The sequence below is a fragment of the Astatotilapia calliptera genome, chromosome 6, assembly GCF_900246225.1.
Source record: "Astatotilapia calliptera chromosome 6, fAstCal1.2, whole genome shotgun sequence".
In the NCBI taxonomy this organism is placed as follows: domain Eukaryota; kingdom Metazoa; phylum Chordata; class Actinopteri; order Cichliformes; family Cichlidae; genus Astatotilapia; species Astatotilapia calliptera.
In genome coordinates this window covers 25770017-25793847 of record NC_039307.1, presented here as the reverse complement: position 1 = coordinate 25793847, position 23831 = coordinate 25770017, and the positions used below count along the sequence as shown (strand labels likewise).

At 42.2% G+C, this 23831-nt stretch overlaps 1 protein-coding gene across 2 annotated transcripts in view; it reads left to right on the top strand.

The window, feature by feature from the left end:
- The window catches only part of znf827 (zinc finger protein 827), an 83691-nt gene that overhangs the window by 42909 nt on the left and 16951 nt on the right, over window positions 1–23831 (top strand). For both annotated transcript variants that reach the window (XM_026171344.1, XM_026171342.1), the window contains exons 5-8: window positions 3262–3540; window positions 15471–15713; window positions 19391–19445; window positions 19582–19682. In XM_026171344.1, coding sequence (XP_026027129.1) covers window positions 3262–3540; window positions 15471–15713; window positions 19391–19445; window positions 19582–19682 — 678 coding nt within the window. The remainder of the gene's footprint in view (window positions 1–3261; window positions 3541–15470; window positions 15714–19390; window positions 19446–19581; window positions 19683–23831) is intronic.

Here is a 23831-nt window from a genome sequence, read left to right as displayed (position 1 = left end):
GGCGTGACAGAGGTGGAAAGCTAATGAAGTTATTTGACGGCAGCCCTGGCCACGGAGCTAGAGGTGAGGTGGAGTGGACAAGCGCCTGGCAGTGAGACAGATGAGGCGCAAGAGAGAAGCGTAGCGAGGGGGAGAGAAACGGGCAGGAGAACGGCGATGGAAGTAGCGTTGGTGGCAGGTGTCAGAAGGGTGTGATAACACGGAGACAAACTGATAGCATCGTCAAACCTGAGCTAGAACCAGCGCAGGGAGCTGACACTGGACATTGGTGCGCGCATGCACAGACACACACACAGTCACGAAACTCACATAAGCGAAGCCCAGTCACCCAGAGATGCCCATCTCCTCCGCGAATCTGTGCTCACTTCACAGAATGATCTGCCAGGGACTGGATGCTCATGATGCTATTGTGATTGTGAATTTTGACAGACAAAAGGCCAAAAGTGTAAGCTTGGTGGTGTTGTTGGCTGAATAGTTCCTGTTGGTGCTCTGCGCTGCCTTTTTTTTTTTTCTTTTTTCTTTTTTTTTTTTTTTTGTGTTCTTGAGCCATCAGCTCAGAGGAGTAAAAAACAAAAAACTTGCCTACTGGATTAGGCTACTAAATTATTCATTGGGATCTGTAACATAGATTCTGAGTGGAAATGCGCTCTATTTATAGCAATCCAAAAGGTCACAGGAGTGGTGTGACTTTGTGTGTGAGTGCACGTCCTGGAGTTGTTTTTGTTCTCATGAGGCCGCCGAGGAGAAGGATTCGAGAATCCGAGCTTGCGTTTAGTATTTATTTGTCAGTGGTTTAAGCGCAGCGACTGCCCGGGGTTTGAACGCAGCATGACGAAGCAAACGGCAACACAAAGTATGGTTAAATGTGAGTTTTTGTTTAATCTGTGTTTGTAAGGCGCTGACCAAGTGTGCTGTCCCTGTCTGATCCGACATGGCCCAACACGCTTCTAATTAGAGGACGTCCTTCCAGGTGCTGACCAGGTTATACTTAGCCTGCCCGCTGACATCTGACAGCATGACATTTCCAGCTGGTGCCATGTGCGACCCTGCGCCACTGCCCCCCTGAACTTGAAGGTCATCGCCCCACCCCCATGTCCCCCCACCCTCCCCTCCCTGCTGCTGCTCACCCTGTTCCTTCTCAGCCTCTTGAACTGCAAGCCCAGCCCTGCCATTGTGTGGCACTGTGGCATCACAACATCACATGGGTGGTCAGAACGCCAGCACCTGTCCCCTTTCCCTGCCCTGTATCCCCTGTCCCTGAGCCCTCTATCCCTCCGGCATAGATCATCATTAATCAGAGGGGCCGGGGCCAGCGCAGATTGATGATGTGGGCAGGGGGCGGCAGGCCTGTGGCGGTTAGAGATGTTAGGTGAGACGATCGGGTGAGGAGCGGAGCAGATCTCTGCTGGGGCCAGAGGAGACTGGACAGCAGTCTGCCCAAGAGTGATAGCCTCTCTTATAGCCATGCTCTGTGTGTGTGTGTTTGTGTGTGTGTTGCAGATTGAGTGTCCATGCTAGGATGTACAAGCTGTTTCAAACTGTACAAGTGTCAGGGGTTGTGCCAGTAGATGTGAAGATGTGTTTGTCGCTGCACCACTTGACATTAGCACAGTCAAACAGTATTAGCATTCAAATGGAAAAATGGAAAGCCAAATTTGGTGTGGCTAATTATGAAGTTGAACTAGTGATACCTGCATAGCTCCTTAGCAGGTACTCAACCGTGGTGTCTGCTGGAGCGCTCGCAAATTGATTTATTGCAGATTGCAGTGATGTCCTTCTACAAATGAGTCATGTTGCTATGGGGTAAAAATGACATTACCGGTATATACCAACTTTATTTTTGTAACTTCTGTCATGTTTGGTTATCATAGCAACGAAGCTGCTTCTTGACTCGCATATGAATTTGCCCCACATCACAATGCCACTATTGCAGATAGTGTTCACAAGTCACATGGGCTGATCTCTTTAGATTTTGAATAAACAAGATCAAAGAGCATGTAAACTCGGCTTTTTCACTTCATGCACCAGCGGGGGATTTTGATCCTTTAATACGTCCAATTAAGTCCAGAAGGCTTTGTAAGTTTTCAAGTTATTGTGTCCTCATAAATCAAACGAATATTGTGCAGTGCATTTTTGAATCATTTGACATAGTTAAAAAAAAGAAGAAGAACAAAACTATATTTGGAAATGAAAATGGCTCTAGTGACATAAAAAGGTTCAGTGAGGGATCTAGAGGAAGTGGTTTTTAATTTTGTGGCCAAACAGTGTGACTTAAATTTAAGTAACTGAAGTTTTGTGACATTGCACAATAATCTATTTGTTAAAAAAGTCCTCAGTACTCGCGTTCTTTCTGAAAAATGGTATAGTGCACCTGCACTTAATTGGTAGACAGTGGTATCCTTTAACCTTCTGTTCCCACAGCCCTGTATTAAACAGACGTGACGTGTCTTTCCACTAACAGTATGGTATATTTTTGGCAATATTTTTAGCTCTTCTTTTTTGTGTGTGTTAAAGCAGTTTTTATTTCAACCATTTTTCTGAGCCATAACCTGTAAAAACCTTCGCTTTAGCACAGGGAGTAGTGGAATGTGCTCAGAGACACAAAGAGAGGCGCTTGCCCTGCTGTTCTTTTCTTGGCGGCTATCGGAAGTTGCTCCATGTCTAATTATTAATTATTCATCTAAGGCGGATTAGATTTGGCCCAGTTTCTCTTGAAGATGACTTTAGAGCAGAGGGATCCATGTGACAGTTCAATCCCTAACCTAGGCTACACACAGCAAAGATGGCAGATAAGACTTCGGCTGATTGCTATCAGAACTGCTGGAATTATTTCATGTCCAATTATTTCATGTCCCCTCATGAAGGGGATTCAGATGATGTCAAATGCAAAAGGAAACGAGGAATCCAGACTTAAGGTTGAGAATAATATGCACAGAAATGAATGGGTTGGGGAGAGGGAAAGGCTCTGTGAGGTAGAAAAGAAAGAGAGGAGGAATTCTGAATTTGTTGTGGATACCCTTAAGACGAAATGAGATCATAAGATTGCGCCCTGGGTTTTTCCCCCCATATCGCGCCAACTGTTGGCCAGTATGACCTGTGATATCCCATTGTGGAAAATGTTGTCATTCATTTGTTTTTTTTACATTTTCACAGTGCTGCGTAAGTGACTTCAGCTTATGAAATGCATGTCAGGTGTTTTGGTCATGGCCTTCTTTGGATAATCACTTTTCCCTCTGATCTCTTTTGTCTTCTTGACTCCAGCGGCCAATCAGAGGGAGACACTCAAATCTCCGTTCCAACTGAAGGAAGAGCCCAAAGTGGAGGAAGCACTGAGCCCGAGACCATCCTCCCAGTCCCAGAGCCAGATCCAGCCAAGCTTCCCTACGACTTTCAGCCCAGACGGGCCAACGGTGGCTGCAGCAGCCACAGATCGCCCAGGGTCGCTGAAACCAAGAGAAGGAAGCCCCATGGCTAAGAACAGCTTGCTGAGCCAGGATATCAACGTTAAGGTCGCCTCTGAGCTGCTGATTAAGCTTTCAGGTAGACTATCTGCTTATCTATAGAACTGTAGAAATGCAAAATGAGCTTTATAGCTCTCAGATCGGTCTTTGCAACAATTGGCACAGTTCTGTGCCCTTAAATCTATGCAAAACACTAACTCTGTGGTCTTCAATATATATTTTGAATTCTTGCACTGTATTTCGTGAGTTTCAACAAAGCAGTTTCTGCAAACATACATATCTAAAAGAACGGTCACCACTGCAAGTAGTTCTAGGAAAGAACAGGTCACGCACTGTTATCTTGTTATTTATTGTACCAGTTGGCTGTTTATGTTCCAGATCAGCTTGGAGGTTAGATGTAGGCCAAAGGTTAAGACGCTGACTGACATAAAACCCAAGCTAAAACTGAGGAGAGTATTACGGACCTGCAGGGGGATAATTGTCTTTGTTTTTTTGAAGCTTCTGTTTCACTTTTATTTTGTTTAGTGTCTTCTGCTCTGATGTCCCCCAAAACAAGGCCAGCAAATGGCAAATTATATAATATTATATAACCTTGCTTGCATTGTTGAACTTAAACTCAACCCTGACTTGCTCCTTGTTCCATGTCAGGCAGTTTAAGAGCAAGAGTTTTGACATGAACCACGTCTCAACCTGTGCGGACCGCTCTGACATCATGCATTGCAGCGTGATTTAGCCTTTGCCTCTTCTGGTTCCCTGCCCAAGGAAGCAGAAGATGCAAACCTGATTCCTTCTTTCGGAGTGTGTGCGCTGCTGCTTCTGCGCTTAGCATTACATAAATGCAATCATTGTTTTCAACGTACTATACGGTTTGTATCACGGGCTAAATAAAGTGTTAGAGCAGGTGCTTTTTTTAAACCTGCATCAGAATCTCTACTGAATGCCAGGTCCGGTTCAAGTGTGTTATGGACAGGTGTTTGTCCACTGTGGGCTGCTGGAGTGCGTCTCTCAGGCAGTCAGGAATGAAACAGGCTGAAGTATGCACCGACACAGCTAGCTTTTCCAACTACATATGAGCAGAGTGATTCTTTCCTTATTGATTGCTTAATTGCAGTGCTCACATTATGTGTACAGCGCAATTGTTTTTCCTTTACAAGTATAAGAGGAAGACAGGCGGTGCAATCATAAAACGTACAGTGTGGCACACTCGTGCAAGTATGCATCCACACAAAGAAAACAAATGGCTGTCTGACGGTGGCGCAGTGGGGTGTTGCTCCATCCGTGGCTCTTCATCCTGTGCCAGTACGTGCACGCTTGACAGACACCCTCACACACACCGGTTGCCATTGTTCTCTCTGGGTCGACTGGTGTTCACAGTGACTCATGCTGGCTGGGAGCTCTGTGATAGTACACGTGTGCTGCTCCAGTGCCTGCCCCCAGGTCACGTTTCCGTGTGTGTGCATGTCTTTGCAGAAGACAGGGATTACATGATTGGCCCGTGAGTGTAAACAGAGAAATTGAGACAATGCTTATGGGCTTTATATAATTCCTTCACTGTACTCCCTCTACCTGTGCTCTTTGTTTCATCACTGCTCTTTCCCGTCCCTGTGCTGACATTATCCTGACAGTTTATTTGGGCTTCAAGCGGCATGACCAGCATTTATCCCCTCCCGTTACTTACACTAGCTCTGCAAGGTTGACCTAGGTTAGGGAAAGATGCTGCAGCGTTCATCCGTCCGCTGGCTCCCTCTGCCCCCTCACACAGTCCTCGGAGCGCAGTGCCGTCCATTGCCATGGCAACAGTGGGGGCGGTAGATGGAGAGGGCTGTCTAGAGTGACAGCCTTGACAAGAGTCTGGACCCTCAAATGACCCTGGGGGGTGTGGAGGAAGGGAGGAAAAAGATGGTGAGGAGGAGGAGGGGAGGGAAGCGGGTAAAGGTCATTGCCGTTACAGTCACGTGTGATTACGATCATGAGGTTCAAGGGCATCTGCACTGTAACCTTTCTCTGTCCCTCGTTAAAGGTCAGGCCAAGTACACAATAAGCCAGTGAGGGTACTCGGAATAAGGAAAATGCATCGGTATTTTAGGTTAAAACATCCTTGTCTGTCTGTTAAAGTGTTTATTTCCACATACTTGTATGTCAGTACAGCAAATGGACACAGCCTAATTAAATTTCATCTGCTCGGCTTTCCTCGACCATGGCATTGGACAGTCAGAGCAAGTAGGGTTGTCATCATTACTGCCCATTGTGCTGTAACATAAGTTGCATCATCCCTTTAACTAGGTCACATCTTCTCTTCGCGCTCTCTCTCCCTCTTCCTCTCTCATCCTTATCAAACATTTGTTGGTCGTATATAGTCGCCTTGCTAGTGCTACCTCCCCCACATCTGTTTAAAAACCAGGCTGCTGGTGTCTGGGGGCTAATTACGCCAGGCTAAATAGTCCCTGGCGCCAGCGGCTAACGTGTCCTAGCAGATGGGCACTGGTGTTGCAGGGCAAGGGGAACATGGCGTCACAGGACGGGAGGGGGAGAAAAGGGGGGGCGATGTAGGGCCCTAGGTGGTGCCCTGGCAGACTGGCATCGTGTGGGTAACAGCCGTGCCTCCCACTCACCATCCAGCCACCCTCACCATAGGTGTGAAATCACACTGTACTCACTTAACTCTTTTTTTTTTTTTTTTCTTAGGAACAGGCCTTGCATCTCCGAGGACATTTTACGGGCCCTCTCCCCTCTCTAGTGCTCGTTACTTTGCTAATAAAAGTTGCATTAAGCAATTTTGACCACTAAGGAGCAGAAAGATTTAGAGCGAGCAGTTGACAGCAACACCCTTTTAACATATGAGGTTAGTTTTATTGTTGTTGTTATAGAAAGCCAGACTGTATGCACTCACTCTGCAGGAAAAGGGACAAATGCATCACACTGGAGCCTGTTCCGATGTCCATTCAATTTTAGCTATTAATATTTGCTGGCAATTCCCCTGGTTTGGTGGTCCACCTCTTTGATAGAGGGGTCGCTGTGATTTTAAAAGCTGTAAGGTTGGGCTTTTTCATCTGTGTAGCAGTATCAATTAACTGAATGTTAAATAATAAAAAAAGAAGCCTTTTCAGCTTTTTTCCAGTAGTAGCGGCAGATCTTGTAGCACTGGCCAAATCTAATTCATTGATAATTAACAGTCAGCTTCACCTGGCTTCCTAATTAATGGACTTGACACGATTATCTCAAATGCAGCAGCTACAATAACATGATAATGTTTAACCACAAATGTGGAACTTAAAGAAGGTTGTGGATTTGTTTACCTGGAAGAAATCATTTTTCAGTGATAAAATATTTCAACTATGGTTTTGTGGAAACGAACAAACAGTTCATTAATTTTTTTTTTTTTTTTAATCCAATGAAAATCTCATTTTGACAAGCAAGCTTTTTATCCTCTTTGATTACATACATGGATACAGCTCACAAAGGACTTTTTCCGTTTTTCCTCTTTAACTAAAATGTCAACAGATGTTTTTTTTCTGCAGAATTTCTTCACTGGTGATGTGTTTCAGGATTTTTGTCCATGTACTACACATCTGGGCTTTCATTCAGTTCTTTCACAACCCTCCTTTTGTTGGTAGTTTTTCTGTTGTGGAGATTAGGATTATTATTCTGTTAAAAGAAACAGATGCCTCACAGGTCATCGACTGGCAGTTTCATTAAACAGTCCAGCATGCTGACCTTTGAGTCAGAGTTTGGAAAGTTTGAGTGTATGCTCTTCTTTTTAACGGCCAGCCTCAGATATGGAGACTCTGGTTTACTTATCTTCCTCTAGATCATCCCGCTTCTCTTCTGGTTAGAATCAGTTTGGTTGGTTATGTGAAAAATGTAATACACACCATGGACAATCTTTCTTTTTTGGCAGTTTCCTACATGGGCTGATCTGCTGTGGGGGTTTTTCTTACAAGACTTTTTGGACCTTTCTAAACTATAATTGTACCCACAGAGATATTGAAATAGCTGAATGTATGGATTCTTTTTTTCTCCTTTTTTTAGCACATCAATTTTTAGGGAAACAAATTGTTCATTCATACATTTTCTTAGACCAGGGGCGGGCAATTCATTTTCGTAAGAGACCACTTGAGAAACTGTTGTGGAAGACTACATAAAGCTGAACTCAGTTGTGCTCAATATTAATTTATATTAAGTTATCTTCTTATAAGCTGCTACTGTTACTGTAAAAGTAGATGTCACACTTTGTAATGAGAATGTGAAATGGGCGTACTAAAAATGCCAACATTGTTTCACTATTTATTCAACATTCCCAAAAACAGTTTTGAATAAAATGCGTATTTTCTTTCAATGACTCTATGCTATTGCTATTTTGCTTGTAGTTTTAAGTGGGAAATCTAGTCTGTTTTAGGCTTAAACTATTTAAAATTTGGTTCATTGTATGAGTAGAAAAGCAAGGGGCAGTCACAACAACAAGTGCAACGTCTGCCTTCCTTTCAGAGAGCTCTATTACTTTTCTTCTCATAAAACTCTCAAATTTCTGCTCTCAGGTCCCATATTCTTTCTCTCTTTAATGGCACCTCGATGAGCTACCTGACAGCTGTGTGGTAGCCTGTGTCACCATGTTCAGTCTCATCCTAGTTCAAAAGTAAAGCAAACTGTCTGTGATTTGGTGTTCTTGCTCTGATTAAGTAAACTAATTTAGTAATCAATTTCCATGTGGTTAATTCTTAGCAGTTGCTTACATCTTTCAGGTGATATTTCAGTCACTTTATCTTGTATCAGTTTCTAAAGTCCAACATTTTTCCCTGTCAGATTTGGACCTCCATCCGTTGTAACACCATCCTGTTTGTCCTATTTCAGCATGAGCCTATCCAAGCATGTACTTGTCATGTTTAGCCTCATGAGATGATTCAGACACGGCAATCTGCTCTCCACAAACAAAGTACACGCTTTCACCTCATACTTCAGTCAATAAATAATTACAAGTCCAAGTCTTGTTAAAAAATATAGGTTATGCATTAATCTTTTTATTTTGTTTTTTCTCCATTTTTCCAGCGCATTTAGAGAGAATCTGCATTTTCATGCAGACATGCTAATTTAAGTTAGAAATAGCAGTCCTTCAAAATAAGAGCAACAATGTTGTATTATGATTTCCCAGAAAATCATAAAAAGAAACTCTCAATAAATACAGTAAGCCATTTTATTGGTGACTGAAATGTGACAAAGGCTACGATACAAGTATTTACATTTGTGTCATAATTTGCCATTGACTTGGGTCCAATATGGCCCACATACAGTGCCACTGTCTGCCACCCCCAAAAGCCTGAGTGTTTACAGGGCGAGAGCCTGGGTACAGCCTGGGAATTCTTTTAACTATCAATGTTATCCTGTTAAAGGGATCATTAGAAAATAAAGCATCCTCTACACCTACATACATTAAAAAAAACAAACCACACACAACAAAAAAAATCCGTCATTTGTTTATTTACTTACATGTCTGATCAGTATAATATTCATTTTGTTATAATGCATATTAGATACAAACATAAATACCTTTTATTTAAAAAGATGAGGTAATTTGAATGAATCCCAGCTTTGGTTTGGATGTAAAGAATGTTAAATATTTAAAACCTTTCCTCTTTCTAGCAAATAAGTAAATGCGATTGTAATTTTTCTCGTCACTTGCACGTAAAAGGATTCACTGTTTACTCAATATAACCTATCACAGCGTAATGCCTAAGCACCTCATTCTAATTCAAAACACTGGCATTACTGTACGGTATTACTTTATATTAAGCTCTACACTGTTCTGGCAGTGTCCTCACTGTGCCTCCTCAGTGTGGCCGCTCGCTGACCTCTCCTACTCCCGCCTTCCTACTTCCATATTCTGTCTCACTGGCTCCTCATCACTGCCTATAAGTTCTATTTACAGAAATGCAGAGTTGATTCCTTTTGCCCCTTGCTGGATGTGTTTGCTTCCTGAGTGCCTGGTAATATATGCAGCAGTGATTGACAAAATTACAGAGGAAATCACTTGGCACCTTTTGTCCTGACCTTTGTATGATAAGGCTTTAGTATCCTTACCTCAGCTCTGGCTTGTGTCCAATGTTTTTGTTTAGGAGTACTTCGCAAAGGCCCTATCTGGCTACTTATGGGCTGTATATCAAGCACGCTGCTCCAGAGTCAGATGTAGCTGCAGTATGCAACCGTTGGAAGCCTGAACTACTGCACACTGGCTGGTCGAGGATCAATTGTAGCAGCAGCTGTCTGTGAAGTCTGCAGGCAAGGCTGCTGTGGCTCCCACATGACATGCAGTCTCTACACTGCAGCCTTTGAAGCGCCTGAACTCTTCACCCCTGTCTGAGCAGGTCGGCTGGAGAGCAGCAGAATAGAGAGATTGAGAGAGCGAGGGATGGGGGCAGGGATGGAGAGAGATGTGGAATAACAGAGCAGGGAGAAGTGTAGACTTGGGTAACGGGAGGGGGAGAGGTGGAGAGGTTGTCATTTAGGCTCTAGCTATTCCTCATCCTTCTGTCCTTTTCCAGCTCTTCTTTCTCACTTTGCTTTTTTTTTTTTTTTTTACCCTGTTACCCTCGGGTGCTTCTTTTTTCTTCTTCTATTCTAGCACTGTTTGACATTTTTCCCTATCGTTACCCATCCTCTTTACCTCTCTATCTCCCTCACTGCCTGTCACTCAAAGTTTTTATTCCTATGCTTTCATTGCACCAAAGTAGTGCAGTAAATTGACTGTGCATGTATTAAATCACTGGACTGTGTGAGTGTTTTAATCCAAGTGTAATTGTGCAACCTGTGCACTGTGTATCCTCAGCAAAACAGGCTCCCAGGTCCACACAGATTCAAGTTGACACCTGAGGCCAAAGGTGATCACTAAAAACAGAACATCACACAAATCCCAATCACTTCCAGTCTGACTCAAACACTGAGTGGAGATGTGGAAGAGAGAATGAGAATATAACATGTTTGTAGTAATGGGGCATACATTCAGAGTTGCACAGAATGGCTGCTCTTACACTTCTTATATGATCTAATCAAAGCACATTTTTATCGCTCAACTTCATTGCAGCTTCATTTCTCTGATAAAACAGAGACACAAAGACGTGAAGTACTGAAACTAAACCCAAATTAAACTAAAAGGCCACTTCTTATTTTAAAAAGATTCGGAACGACAATGATATGTGCAAGTCTGTGAAATTGTTTCATCTGCTCTTAAGAACTGAAAAAAGATCTTGAGCCTTCAGAAAATGGCAAATAGACACAACCTTTGTGTCTGTTATTTTGACATGTATCAAGAGGAAGTGGACACTTAAAGTACTGTGCAAACATCTCAAATCAGTCATTGAATTTCTTTTGAGTTGCAAATTCCTTGCAAAAATGTGAATAAACATGTACGAATTAGGTGCAGTAAATTATTGAAACATGTGCAAACAAAAAATGAAAATACAGCGTAGTATTAGCAAAGACAAAAAAAGAATCTGTACAATTCTCACGAGCTTGAAGTGAATCTTTTGGACGTTGGCTGCCTTTTATTCTGTTCTGTCTCGATGATCCTACACTGCTTCAATAAGGTTGAGGTTCAGGCTCTGGAGAAGCCGATCCATGAGTGATGGTGTTCCACTGTGTGGTTTTGTTGTTGTTTTTTTTCTCTATCCAGGTATGCTTTTACTGCACTTGCAGTGTGTTTGGGATCGTTGCCATGCTAAAAATTAAGCCGTTGACAATTAGATCCATGTTTCAGGTCCTGTGTCAGTCTTCTGATTCCTAAAAGACATGGCGTTTAACTGCTGTTCCATCTGCGGTACATAGTTTTTTTTTAAATTTTTTAGGTGTGCACTTGTCCTCCACTTGTCCATTTTCATTTTTAATGACACACTCGCACTATGCAGAGAAATATCAAGTTTTTGCCAGTAGGTTTTTGTGAGTCACATTGTTGGTGCAAAACTTCTATTTAATGTCTGTCAAACTGTGTCATCTTTACCATTTTTCAGAGATTCATCTAAACAAACTGGAACAGATTATTTATTTTTCAAACAAGCTGCTAGTAGCAACGATCCAACTTGAAATTAATTCTTTCCTAAGCTTCCTATGATCTGTAGACACAACATTGGTTCATCCCTTGTGTTTGACGATTTTATTTTATTTTTTATGCTTGAATGATTCATAGGTCAAAACAAACTTAAAAAGATTTCTCTGAAAATGGTCATTACAAGGACTGGATTAAAAAATGAGTGAAGAAGCAGCGAGAGTCCAAAGAAATCCCAGATAACTAATGCTGAAGACCACTTAAAAAAATGCAAGAAAGTTTGGCTCCTTGAGCAAAATATAAAGAAATGAGGTGTGGCTCGAGACTTTTGTACAGTACTGTATTAATTAATGAAATGCTGCCATGGAAACCATCAGGAAAGTGGAGGAAGCTCTAAGAAATTAGCCACAGAAAGTTTTAAAAATAGAATATTAATGGAAATGGAAATATCCCAGATGTGACAAACTCCTTTTACTATTTTTGTGTAGTCTGGTTCCCATCTTGAAATAGTGGTGCTGGAGCAACAGTGACACTAAAGAAAAGCTATGATATTTATTGAGAAAGGGCACAGTCTCTTTTGTGCGTACCATGCACACTGAGACATTTTTCCAGACCTGATTCTGTGGCCTAATGGCAGCTGGAGGCTTCTGCACTAGAGGGGAACACACACACACACACACACACACACACACACACGCGCTCTTGCACGGGCTGGATTCAGACAGTGTAAGGGCCGCTTTTTATGGCTTCAGAACATTAGGTCATGACCCCAACCAAAAAGCCATAGCTATTATCAATGTGGGAGTAAGGCCACATTTTCATTTTTTTATTTGGTGACAGGTAGACTTTTCATCCAGCCTGCTGTGATGTGATCCTTTCAGTGTCGGCGTGTTTAAGATCAAATGTTTAGGGATGAATTCGACCAATCAAAATTGTTGGACTGAAACTGTGACTACTCTTCAACCAGTTGATTGATTGAAAAGAAAATCTGTCCATGTTTTTTCTAAATTAACTAAATTTGCTGCAGTGCACGGCACGCTCTCAACTTAAAAAAAAAAAAAACAGTGCTGCAGCATTTTAAATAATTTAAGGTAGTTATTTAATGCTCAAATGATAAGTGTGCACTTGTCCATATTTATATGACGGCTGAAAATAGGTCTTTCTTAACCACTGATACCAGAACATGTTTGGTTGCATGAGAGCACATCGCCCATCCAGACATCCTGGAGAAGTAAGCCCTTTAAAATGTGCTACGTCTGTTATCATGTGATCGTTGTGTCATGGCTTTTTGAGTTATAAGCATATTTATCCTAACACGTGAATGATCCTCTGGTACATTGGTGCATTTCATCTGTTTTGCAGCAGATCAGTTCACGCAGCCTCTGTCACTAGGGTGGAGATCTGATGGTAAAGGCTCGAGTGTCCCTTGGTTGACCCTGACAGTGCAGTGCCCCCTACCCCCTCCACCCTCCGTTCTATCTCCTCCTCCTCTCCTGTGCTTCTCCATCAGCCTCTCTGAGGTTACTCTTGGCCAACTCTGGCCACCTGATTAAGGGATTAGTGGGGCTGATGGTTGTCAGTGTCCCCCACATGCTGGCTACTACCAATAAAGCAGACACCTGGACCTCAGGGAGGAGGCAAGGGGCTGGTAGCACGTATTTCATGCACATAAACACAGGAGTGTATGCATACACATGGATTTAGTAAATTCAGTTTTAATGCAGGACCAGTGTTTGTCTCACGTTGGCCTTTTTGACCAGACGGATAAAGAATGTAAGAGGAGAGGTGGCAGGGTTAGCCCAGGTCTTTTATTGCCCTCCTGTCTTTCTCTCCTGCTCCTGTAGCCTCCCCCACGCCTCCCACTGCTCCTGATGTCCTGCCAAATTTGTATATCCCTTTAATCGTGTGAGTCGCCATGTCAGCAGCACTGTATAAACCCCACTGCTTTGTCTTGCTTCTGTTTGTCATCACACCGAGACTCTGCCTCCTGCCATCACTCTGGTCAAAGATCAGCTATCTTGGAATTGCAGATGCTTAAGGATGTCCCAATGTTGTTCTTTTTTGGGGGTTTTGTTGTTGTTTTTGTGTCTTGGATCTAAGTTACTTATTTATTTTTCCTCATTATGCAGCTGCACAGTAAAAACCTGCTGTAAAATGAACTCAGAAGTACATTTAATCTGGTAAATATAGCAATCAAGACCACTGGAGAGCTTGTGACACTGAAATAGCTCGGTGTAACCCCAGTTTCTTCATATTTTTCTTTAAACATCCATGGATGGAATTTGAGTCTAGATCAGTTCAGGACATTCCTAACAGCTGCCATCTCCCTCATGACTATTTTTAGCTGCTCCCTTCTTTAAACTTGCACGAGAAACAAGTCATTGGTTGCTTTAGCATTTTGCATCATTGATTGCGAGATGGTGGGGAGGGGAGCACATTACACGTGTCATCATAAACAGAGAGGCATTGCTTCCTAGGTAACATTTAAAGGGTTTTACTGTCTCTGTTGCTTGCCTCAGTAAACCTACATGGACTGCTGTCCTCAAGCGACAGCATGACCTCCCGCTGCCCTCTTGCCCTCATAATCACACAGCTAGATGCTAACCGGCTCAGCTCAGCTTTAGAGCCAGTGCTCTCATGCTTTGGCTGTTATTCGGATTTCTGCTGGTTTAGATTTAATTCCATTCATGCAACATCTGTAAACACGCATGCAGGATGCTTAATTTACTTGGACCTGAAGGGAGAGTTTGAGTGTTTTGTTCTGGTGAGATGGTGAAATTTGAATTAACTAAATGTTTTTTCCCCTTTTTAAAGAAGTTTAAACTGAAGTCTTACTTGATTCTTTTAAAACGGCATGCCCCCCTGCTGGGGTTTAGGGTCTCTGTGGGGGTAGGATGGGCAGAAGGGATGGGTGGGGTATGGAGTGAATCTCGGTTAAGTGAATGTGATTCAGGCAGGGAAAATAAACTAGAATTTCATAATGTAATCATGCTGATCATTACAAATCTATTTGGATTTCTTTATTTATTTATTTTTAATCGTTAGTGATTGACAACAATTGAAGTGAGTGGTGTAAACCTTTTTTGTTTTTGCCTTCTGAAGTCAGGAAATGCCAGGATCACTGATTTAACTTAGTATGTTCAAAGATAGAAGAGGGAGGGTTTTACTTTTCTTAAAATAGACTTTGCTTAAACAGAGTAATCACGTCTGTTAGGTAATTTTAGAGGAAAAATGTGCCAAATGAAGCACTTTCATCAGCAATTACACCGTTCTGTTGTCAGGTTTACTTGAAAAAGTGCAGTGTAATATTATACTGTGCTAAGTCTAGACAAATTAACAATAGAGAGTTTTATAAAATGTTCAATAAGGATGGATTAATTGGAATACAAGAACAAGGGCCATCAATTATAATTAGTTTAAGGACCCCGGTCTGATTGGCTGGAGGAATGCAGGCAAACAGGACAGGTGTAGTGATGTTAAAATCTGAAATAAGGCGAGGTGTGGAAAAATGGAAATGATCATGAAATTTGAGGATGAATAATATTATTCAAGAGGAATGAGAGACTGTTCTTTTGTTTTTGTTTTTAAGGAAAGTTTTACTTTCCTGGGCTTCCTGAAATGATCAGAGGTAATTGGATGATTGGATGAACCTGCTACAGTAACTATACATGTATATATGAATCATTATGAGGGGTCGTAACTCCAAAACTGACTGGAACCAATGGTTTAATGTAAATGGCGTACTGTATGTTTCTGTTTAATCTTAAAAATTCATTAAGTATGCACTAATGTAGTTAAAAATATACAATAATAATTGTAATAATACTGCTAATTTTTCTTATTAAGTTTGCTCAGGTTTCTGTGGTTTCGGTATCACAGTAAGCTAGAGTGAAATCTTTACCTACAAATATTTGGGTGTGCTGGTTGAATCTCTTTGAAGAAACCCTAATAATTGCTCCTTGTTTGCTTATTTTCCACAGAGAACAACAAAGATGCCCAATACCAGAAGGTGAAGGTAAAGGCAGAACCCATGGAGGTGGACCCGCCACCTGCAGACCTCACCCCACCTGCCTCCCACATGCTAGCCTTCAGCACTTTAGGGGCGAGTGAGAAGAGCGAGCCAATGAGTAACCTCCACGAGACGTTGGCATGCCCCCAGAAAGATCTCTTCTCGCAAGACATATCGGTCAAAATGGCCTCTGAACTATTGTTTAAATTGTCAGGTATGTTACCTCAGGCTGGTCACTCACTGTTTACTGAGCCATAGAAGATCTACAACACACACACACACACACACACACACACACACACACACACACACACACACACAGGAGCATCATGTTCTTTTTTTTCTCCCCTCAGCACTCTGGTGTAAACCTTGGACAGTTTGTGATATTTGACCATAAAACCTACATGTTTCCATTTCCATCCTCTGGTGGCTCTGTAGTAAAGTCAGGATGTAATGACTTCCTGCTTTTTACCTGTATGGCCATGAAAGTGACATTGAAGCAGCAGACAGCTGTTTGTATTGCTAGATGAAGACAGAGCACTGACGTGTATTCATGGCCCCCCAGAGAAAAACCAGGTGTGTGCATGTGTGTATGTGAGAGATGAGGTTTGTAGCCCTGGGCTGGGACCCAGGGCTCTATCCAGGTTCTGATTGCATCTCTTAAATGCTGTACAGAGACACAAGCTTGTGTAAATCTTTCTTTTTCCTTTTTTTTTTTTTTAAATTCTTTTTTGCTCGTCTTGCTCTCACACATATTCACAAATTCACACATTGCCAATCGTTCTTTCCCACACACTCCTGCACACCTTTACACACTCACACAAGGCCCCATGGGGAGTGGTGTCTGCACAAATGCCCCCTCTTCTCTCTCTCTCTCTCTCTCCCTCCCTCCCTCCCTCCCTCCCTCCCTCCCTCTCTCTCGACTCGTTTTCAGACATGCCGGCTCAAGCACACTTGGCTGCACACGCTCCCCCTGCACTTCCTCTCCCTCCCTCCTTCCTTCTCTCCCTTTACATTTCTCCCGTGCGGCATCTCCATGGCAACGCGGAAAGAGACCTCTGTCCTTGGCGAGCAGTGTGACGGAATAGGGTGTTTTGGGTAGGGGGTGGGTTTTGGTAGTGGTGGTGGTGGGTTGTAGCAAAGGCGGGGGGTGGCTGAGGATAAGGAGGGTAGGGAGGGCAGCGGGGGTACGGAGTATGCCCACCCAGGGAGGCCAGGCCATCACTAGCCTGGCAACAGCGACGACCGCCCGCCTTAGAACTGGGCTTGAATGTGAGGGGGACTGGAACAGAGTGGGCTGCTGTCACACAATGAGCAATCAATATGAATTACCCAGAGCAGTAGGACCTCAGAGACACATCAGTAGCAAGGTCGCTCTGAACACCGAGATGATTGCAGCTTTGAAATTCACTTCAATGCGTTGCCTTGAAACTCACACATATGGCTCCGTTCTCAGGCATTTTGTATAGTGCTCTTTACTGCCAAATACTGAAACAGCCATGATCCGTGCGCACATTTGCTGGGCACCTAGTGTCCAACTTGATAATTCTTGCTTTACTTTTAAGAGATTTCCTGTACTGTAGTGCTGTAGGATTCTCAAGGTTTTGATTTTTTTTTTTTTTTCTTTTAAGGAGGGAAAAAAAGAATCTTTGCTCTTTTAGTACATTTATATTGATATTTCTTATTACTAAACAGTTTCTCGGTGGGAAAAAAATTAATAGCACCTTGCTGTGTTTGTGGGCGAGGGGCTTTTTACAATTTGGGGCAAATAAATATTTGCCAGTTTAAAGAGTTTACCGTAAATTTCGGGCTATAAGCCGCTACTTTTTGCACAAGCTTTGAACCCTGCGGCTTTTAGTCAGGTGCGGCTTTTCTATGGATTGTCCGTGATTTTTGTCATATCGTAAGACGATTTGTTTTGTGTGTTCCGCTGTTGTACGGCACTACGTTGCCTGGCGGAAGGATCGGGGTTCAAGAGTGGTATGTTAGTCACATGTCCGTCCGCCAGGCAACGTAGTGCCGTACGAAGTAGCGCGAAAAACAAACTTCAAAGTAGCGCTACGCATTCAGCGGGAGGGGTGGATGATGAGCGGCGATAAACTTGCAAGTTATGCCCAAAAAGCAAGTTATGCCCAACTCCACCGGTGGATTCTGACAGCGTGGAAAAGTGTGAAAACATCCACGATCACCAACGGATTTTGAAGGGCTGGACTGCTGCATGATGGAGAGGAGGACACCGCCACGGCCCTTCAGAGGGTGTTCGACTCTGACTCTGACAATGAGGATTTCTTTGGTTTTGAAAGTGACAACGAAGGAGAGAAGAAGAGTGGATGACGAAGCCATCCTGAGCCTGTTTGTATCCGACACTGGAGAAGAGGACTTTGGTGGTTTTAGTGCGCAGGAAGAAGAGAAAGATGGTGGTGAATGACTGACTTTTCTTCTTGTTAAAGCCGTGTCACTGCACCTGAGCCTAAAAGGTAGTCCGAATCTATTTTTCTGGTGTGCTGCAGGTTACTGTTATGTACTACATGTGCAAATATGTACCCATAACTTGTTTTTCAAAATATTAATAAAAGTGATGTGTCTCCAAACAGCCATCTCTTTCCTGACAATTCCCTTTGTGCATATTCTCTTACATATGATAAGTCAACATTGAAACACCTGCGGCTTTTGGTCAGGTGCGGCTAATGTATGTACAAAACAGGATTTTCCCCTGATTTTAGCTTGTGCGGCTAATATTTAGGTGCGCTTTGTAGTCCGGGAAATACGGTACTTTGTCACTCAGTGTATTAAACTGCCTATTTACAGATGGGTAAAACATTAGAGGATAAAGCTGAACCATTAACCTCCAACAGTGAGCTGTTACACTGTGGGGGGCTTTCTGGGTTTACTTGTCCCCTCAGACTCATGTGTAAATGCACAACTTATTCTGTGGTCTCATTGTTGCACTGATGAGGCATTAGCAGGTTCGTACAGCGTGACGGTGCCTGCATCCATTGGGCAAGAGGTGGTCACTGAATGGTTGGTTACATATGGAAGTGTTGTGAGTCACATTCTGTGAACTTTCCATGCAGCAAATCTCAATTGAGTTGAACACCGGAGGAAGACTTTGGTGTGGAATGTGTGCATACAGTGTAATACAGTCGAATATTAAACATTCCCATCTTTTTCAACCTTCATGTTATTGAAGGTGATTCAGCTCTTGTGCTGTGGTTTGAGTCCATAGGTGCAAGAGTAGTGGTGTTGATTTAGATACTAAAATGTTGACAGTTTTTGTTTCCCCCCCCCCTACATTATCATACAAGAGCATGACCGTACACCAACACATGTGTCATCTGGGTAGGCTAATGCATATCTGGGCAGCCGTGCACATTGTTATTTTTAATTTTTTTAAATGCTTGCAAATTGGTGTTGTTGGGCGAGCTCGTGGCGCAAAGGTCAGCAGACCCGCTGGAGAAACTCCCACTAATCCAGATGGCCAGTGGCCTCCCTACTGGCTGTGGCAAACCTGCACTTTACGTGAGCATAGCTTAACTTGGCAGTCTGGCCATAAGTTCACTTGCCGTTGTCCTGATTGTGTCACAACCGATCAAGAAGGAAAGTTAGGACAGCGCTGTTTAATTATTCATCCGATGGCTTGATCTGTGTGATTCCTCTGAATAGCAGCTCATGTGTCAAACTAAGATTGTCTGGGATGTTGGATAAATCTCTGCACATGTTTCATCTCTGTGTCACTGTCAGACAGCGACTTACGACCCACGGGGCGTTTTAGGAAACTTGCCGACTAACACTGAGCCTAAATGGACAGCTTGTCACCGGTCCCTCAAATTTGAGCACAGTGGTTTGACAGAAAAGATATCTAAACGTATGGTTTATTGTTTTTCTCTCCAGAAAAAGTCAGCAAAGCCAACAACCACAAAGACAGTAACATGGTGGGGATAAACAGGTAAGTCTGTAAATAGACTGTAAATACACGTGTTTTTGTTCAATGTCTGATCAGTAATTACATGGCTTGAATATTGGGTTGGTTTGATGGCCGTGTAAGTAGGCTGTGTGATTTATTTCATGTCTCTCCATTTCAGTCCATTTCTGGACGAGTGCTTCAGACAATCACCCTTTAACTCGCGCTCCAAGAGCACTTCGCCCGCAGAGGCCAGCTCCTCTACCAGGGTACCATTCAACGGTGAGACACGTTACCGACACACACTTTGGGCCAACATCATCACGGGGAAACACGGACATGTAGATAAAAGTTAAAGATGCGGGATTCGAGTTCTAGTGTTTTCAATTGGACCTAAAGACAAATTTAAAAATGATAATTTATATGGAATTTAAATAATTGATCACATAAAGAAAAGTAATTTGCTTATTGATCGAGAATGAAAATCATTGTGGCCTCAGCTAAAAAAAAAAAAAATCAGCGAATTGATCGGGTGTCTTTGTGTTTTGTTACGAGAGAAACTGGACTAAAAAAAGTCCTCCGCAGCTCGACAAAATATGAGACTTAATTAACTGCCAGGACTCGGTATCGCTGCATCATTCATGGTCTTTAAAGGTTCCAAGTCTTCATGTTGTTCCCGCTACAGCTTCGGGAAATAATTGATAATGTGGAGTTGCTCATTACCTGCTTTCTTACAATATACAGTATGTCCACAGATTAATACTCTTCGTGTGAATACAGCACACACACACTCTCACACACACACACACACACACACACACACACTGTGGTTAAACCACTCCTCTCACCTTTTCATATATAGAGCTGCTTCAGGCCCTTCTGAACTCTCGCACATTTCCCCAACCTGAAGGCTCTGCTCAGGGCATCCCCTCTCTTCCCCTCTTTCCTGGCATCTCAGAACTTCCCTCCTTGTTCCTTTGGCAGTAAGAGATCCAGAGGTTAATTAGCTTGTGCCAGCTTTGCCTGTCCCTCTGCCAGTTAATGAAAATCTGATTGGCTTCTGGGTGTCAAGAGTGTCCTGAAAGTTAATTCGCCCAGCCCACCTCCCCCTTTCCCTTGTGTGTTTAAGCTTCACATTCAGCCTCTGCTGCCTTTTCTCTCTCTCTCTCTGTTTTTTTTCTTTCTTTTACAGTTGTACCATTTCTCTTTCCTCCCTCATTCATTGTGTCCGCGTTTTATTGCGTCTCCATTGCCTTCGATCGGTAAGTTTGCCCACCGCAGCTGTAGGGAGGCAGACCTTTAAACATATTTTCAGTTCATTGGTCGGTGAACTGCCATCTTTTCCCTGCCACTTTGTGCCACCTTTCCTTTATAGCGCAGATGTCACTGTGCGGTTTTGATCCTGCGTCAGCTGTCAAAGGCATACCTCGAGTCTTTGTTTAGCACTCCTGTGTAATATAATGATTATACATTCCACTGGACTCCACTTTGTTTAATACAAATAACTTTTATAATGTAAGTTATAAATAGAAGTGTATAGGGGAAGACAGTATTTTCCTGGAAAAATGCTGCCATTCAGCTGCTGTGGCCATGAGAAGACAAAAAGAAAAGATGTGCCGCAACTTATAAAAGGTGATCAGTGTGTTTTTGTTTTGTTTTTTTAAGTCTTTCGTTTGCCCACAGTCAGAGAGTTTCACTAAATACCAGAGATGTAAAGTTTTCTGTTTTAATTTAGTCTTTTCATAAAATTCCTCAAATTTTGGTTCTTTTGGGGTTTTTCCCTATAAAAATATGTAAAAACCAATGAGCAGAAAATGACACCTTACCAGTATGAACAAATGTCTTTAATTCTTTTGTTTGTTATTCACATGACTTGGTCTTAAATTTTAATAATTTTTTTAATTTATTTTTTAATTTGAGTGTTTAATCTGATCCAATCAACAGCTAAAATTCCAAAATTAGGTTGGTTTTGTTTGTTTGTTTGTTTGTTTGTTTGTTTGTTTTTTGAAGATGGACTTATTCTGTTTGTAGATCCCAACTTCAAAGTTTCCTTTAACATTCGATTTAGACATACTATGGTCCGGTCACACTATTGGGAAACAGTGGTTAGAGACCGCGTGGTTGCTTCAAAGATGGGGGCCGAGTCTGTGACGGCTCGCTGTCAGTTGTCATCTTCAGAGCAACTTTGTTGCATCAAAACTGCAAATAAAACCGAGGCAGCTCTCAGGTTAAAATTGAATGAGGTCAAACCAGCTCTTATATCCAATTGCAAACTGTAATACAGCCTTTAACTGTAATAGACACACAAAAAATAAAAATCACAAAACTGTTGCATGTACATACACAAACTCAGGTTAACCGCTTACACATCATAGGTTTGAAACAGAAATTCCTCCATAGACAGTGATGTACTTGCTACAAGATGGCGACTTAACTGCAAAATGATACCTGCACTCTGCAACCTTACTTATATAGGAATATAACCAGCTGAGTCGATTCCCTCTGTTGGAAGAAGATGAGTTGCGCCTGAGCGTGCAGTCTGATTCAGATTAATTGCAACATGTTCGCAATCTGTCTGCGTTTAGAAATTAAAAGGAAGTTACTTGCAAACCTCCAATCTGAGTTATTGCATCCAGTTCAAGTTGACCACAGCTGTTTGATACAGGTTGCCTCTCACCAGGCGACCCATGCAGTCGCCTTGCAATCCAAAGTCATTATCCAGACTTGTAAGTAGGTGACTGAGCCTTTAAACAGCTAGTTGATATCTTATTTGATGTCAGTGTAAGATAACGATTCTTCTATGAAAACCTGCATTTTCAATTTCACGTGTGCGTGCGTGCAGTTTATCCAAACCAGTTGAAATTTCACTTGATCATTTTTAATCAGTATAGATCCTCCGGCTTAATATATAGTGTTCAAAAATTAAGGACTACGCTAAAGCACACTTGAAATAATCAAGTTGAAAATCATGACGGACAAAAGACCGGATTCAAAATTACACCAAAAATCAAAATGAAATTGTTCCAGTATTTTTTTTATTTTTTATTTTTTAATGGCTGCACTATTGTTGTCATCTACAAACTACACTTTAATTTGTCCGTCCACCCCCTGGAAAAAACAAACAAAAAAAATCCATAAAAGAACTTAAAACCAGACTGTGAACTGCATAACAGGCGACATAACGGCTTCAGCAGAGCGTCTGTAGCACAAAAATGCTCTCCATTATGAAGCAGCTAATGGAGCAGCTATCATGCAGAGATGAAGCTGAAAAGTGTGAGCATTTCCCTTTAAGCAAGAAAGAGAGAATAAATGAGTAGGAGTTAGTGTGATACCAGTGTGACTTGAGGAGTTCGCTGTCTCCTCCCTCCAGTCTGGGGTTTAACACAATCCTTCATTTCTTGTTTGCGTCCCTCTCTTCTGCTCTAATAGCACTAATTAAACCATTAACCACTTGAAGGCCCCTACACCCTAATTGGCTTAATCATCAGTGTGTATGCCGGGTCATGGCCTTGAGCCTCTGCTGTCTGGATTCTCATCACTCTGTGTGACCAAAACCATCCCCGAGTCTCACTTGTGTGAGTCAGGACAAGTTAATGCTTTCATGGGGTATACTTTAGCTTTAAGACATAATAAAGATTAGGATTTGTACAATAGGTCACAAACTGCGAATGAGTTTAAAAACCGATAGATGCAGGTAGATTCCAGCTAATGCAGGATGTCACCTTGAGGACTTTTACTGTGTTTATGCGTGTGAAGAAACACAAAGTCACTCGTTATTAACGTCACTAATGGTAGGTGTTGCTTGACACCGGCCTGCATGCATTTACCATCGTATTCCAGCCTCGTTCATCCTTCTCTGTAGCAGAGCGGTGAACGGGAAACAAGTATGATTACACATGTTCTCCCCTTTTTTTTTTCTTTTTTTAAAATTGATTAAAGGTAATTAAATTCACAATGGGTTTCATGTTGTTTCAACATGTGACACCTTGCCTTTAATTCTGTTTCAAATTAGTTTTTTTTTTTTTTTTTTTTTAAAGGTCCAAACGAGTTCCAGACTGTTCTTTTAATCTATTTTTTACTTGCAGTCCCAAACCCAAAGCGACATTTTCGGATGTTTTCACATTGTCTGATCAGCAATCCAGAACTTTCCTACCAGAGGATATTTGACATTTCTGCATGTTAATCAATTTAAATGTTCATTCAGACAGTTTGACCTCCAGTTTAAAAACGATCTGGATGAATCAAGAAACTCAATCTGTAGTCAACTCCTTGAATCTTGAACACTTCCTTAGAAATACTGTCAAATTGTTATTTCACGAGTGGTTCAAGGTAGGAGAATTTTTTTTTTGGCTTGAATCAAGTTTTATAAGAAAAGTAATTGTTTTGATAGAATTCTGTATCTGTTGTCTGGATGCATCTATTGTCTGGATT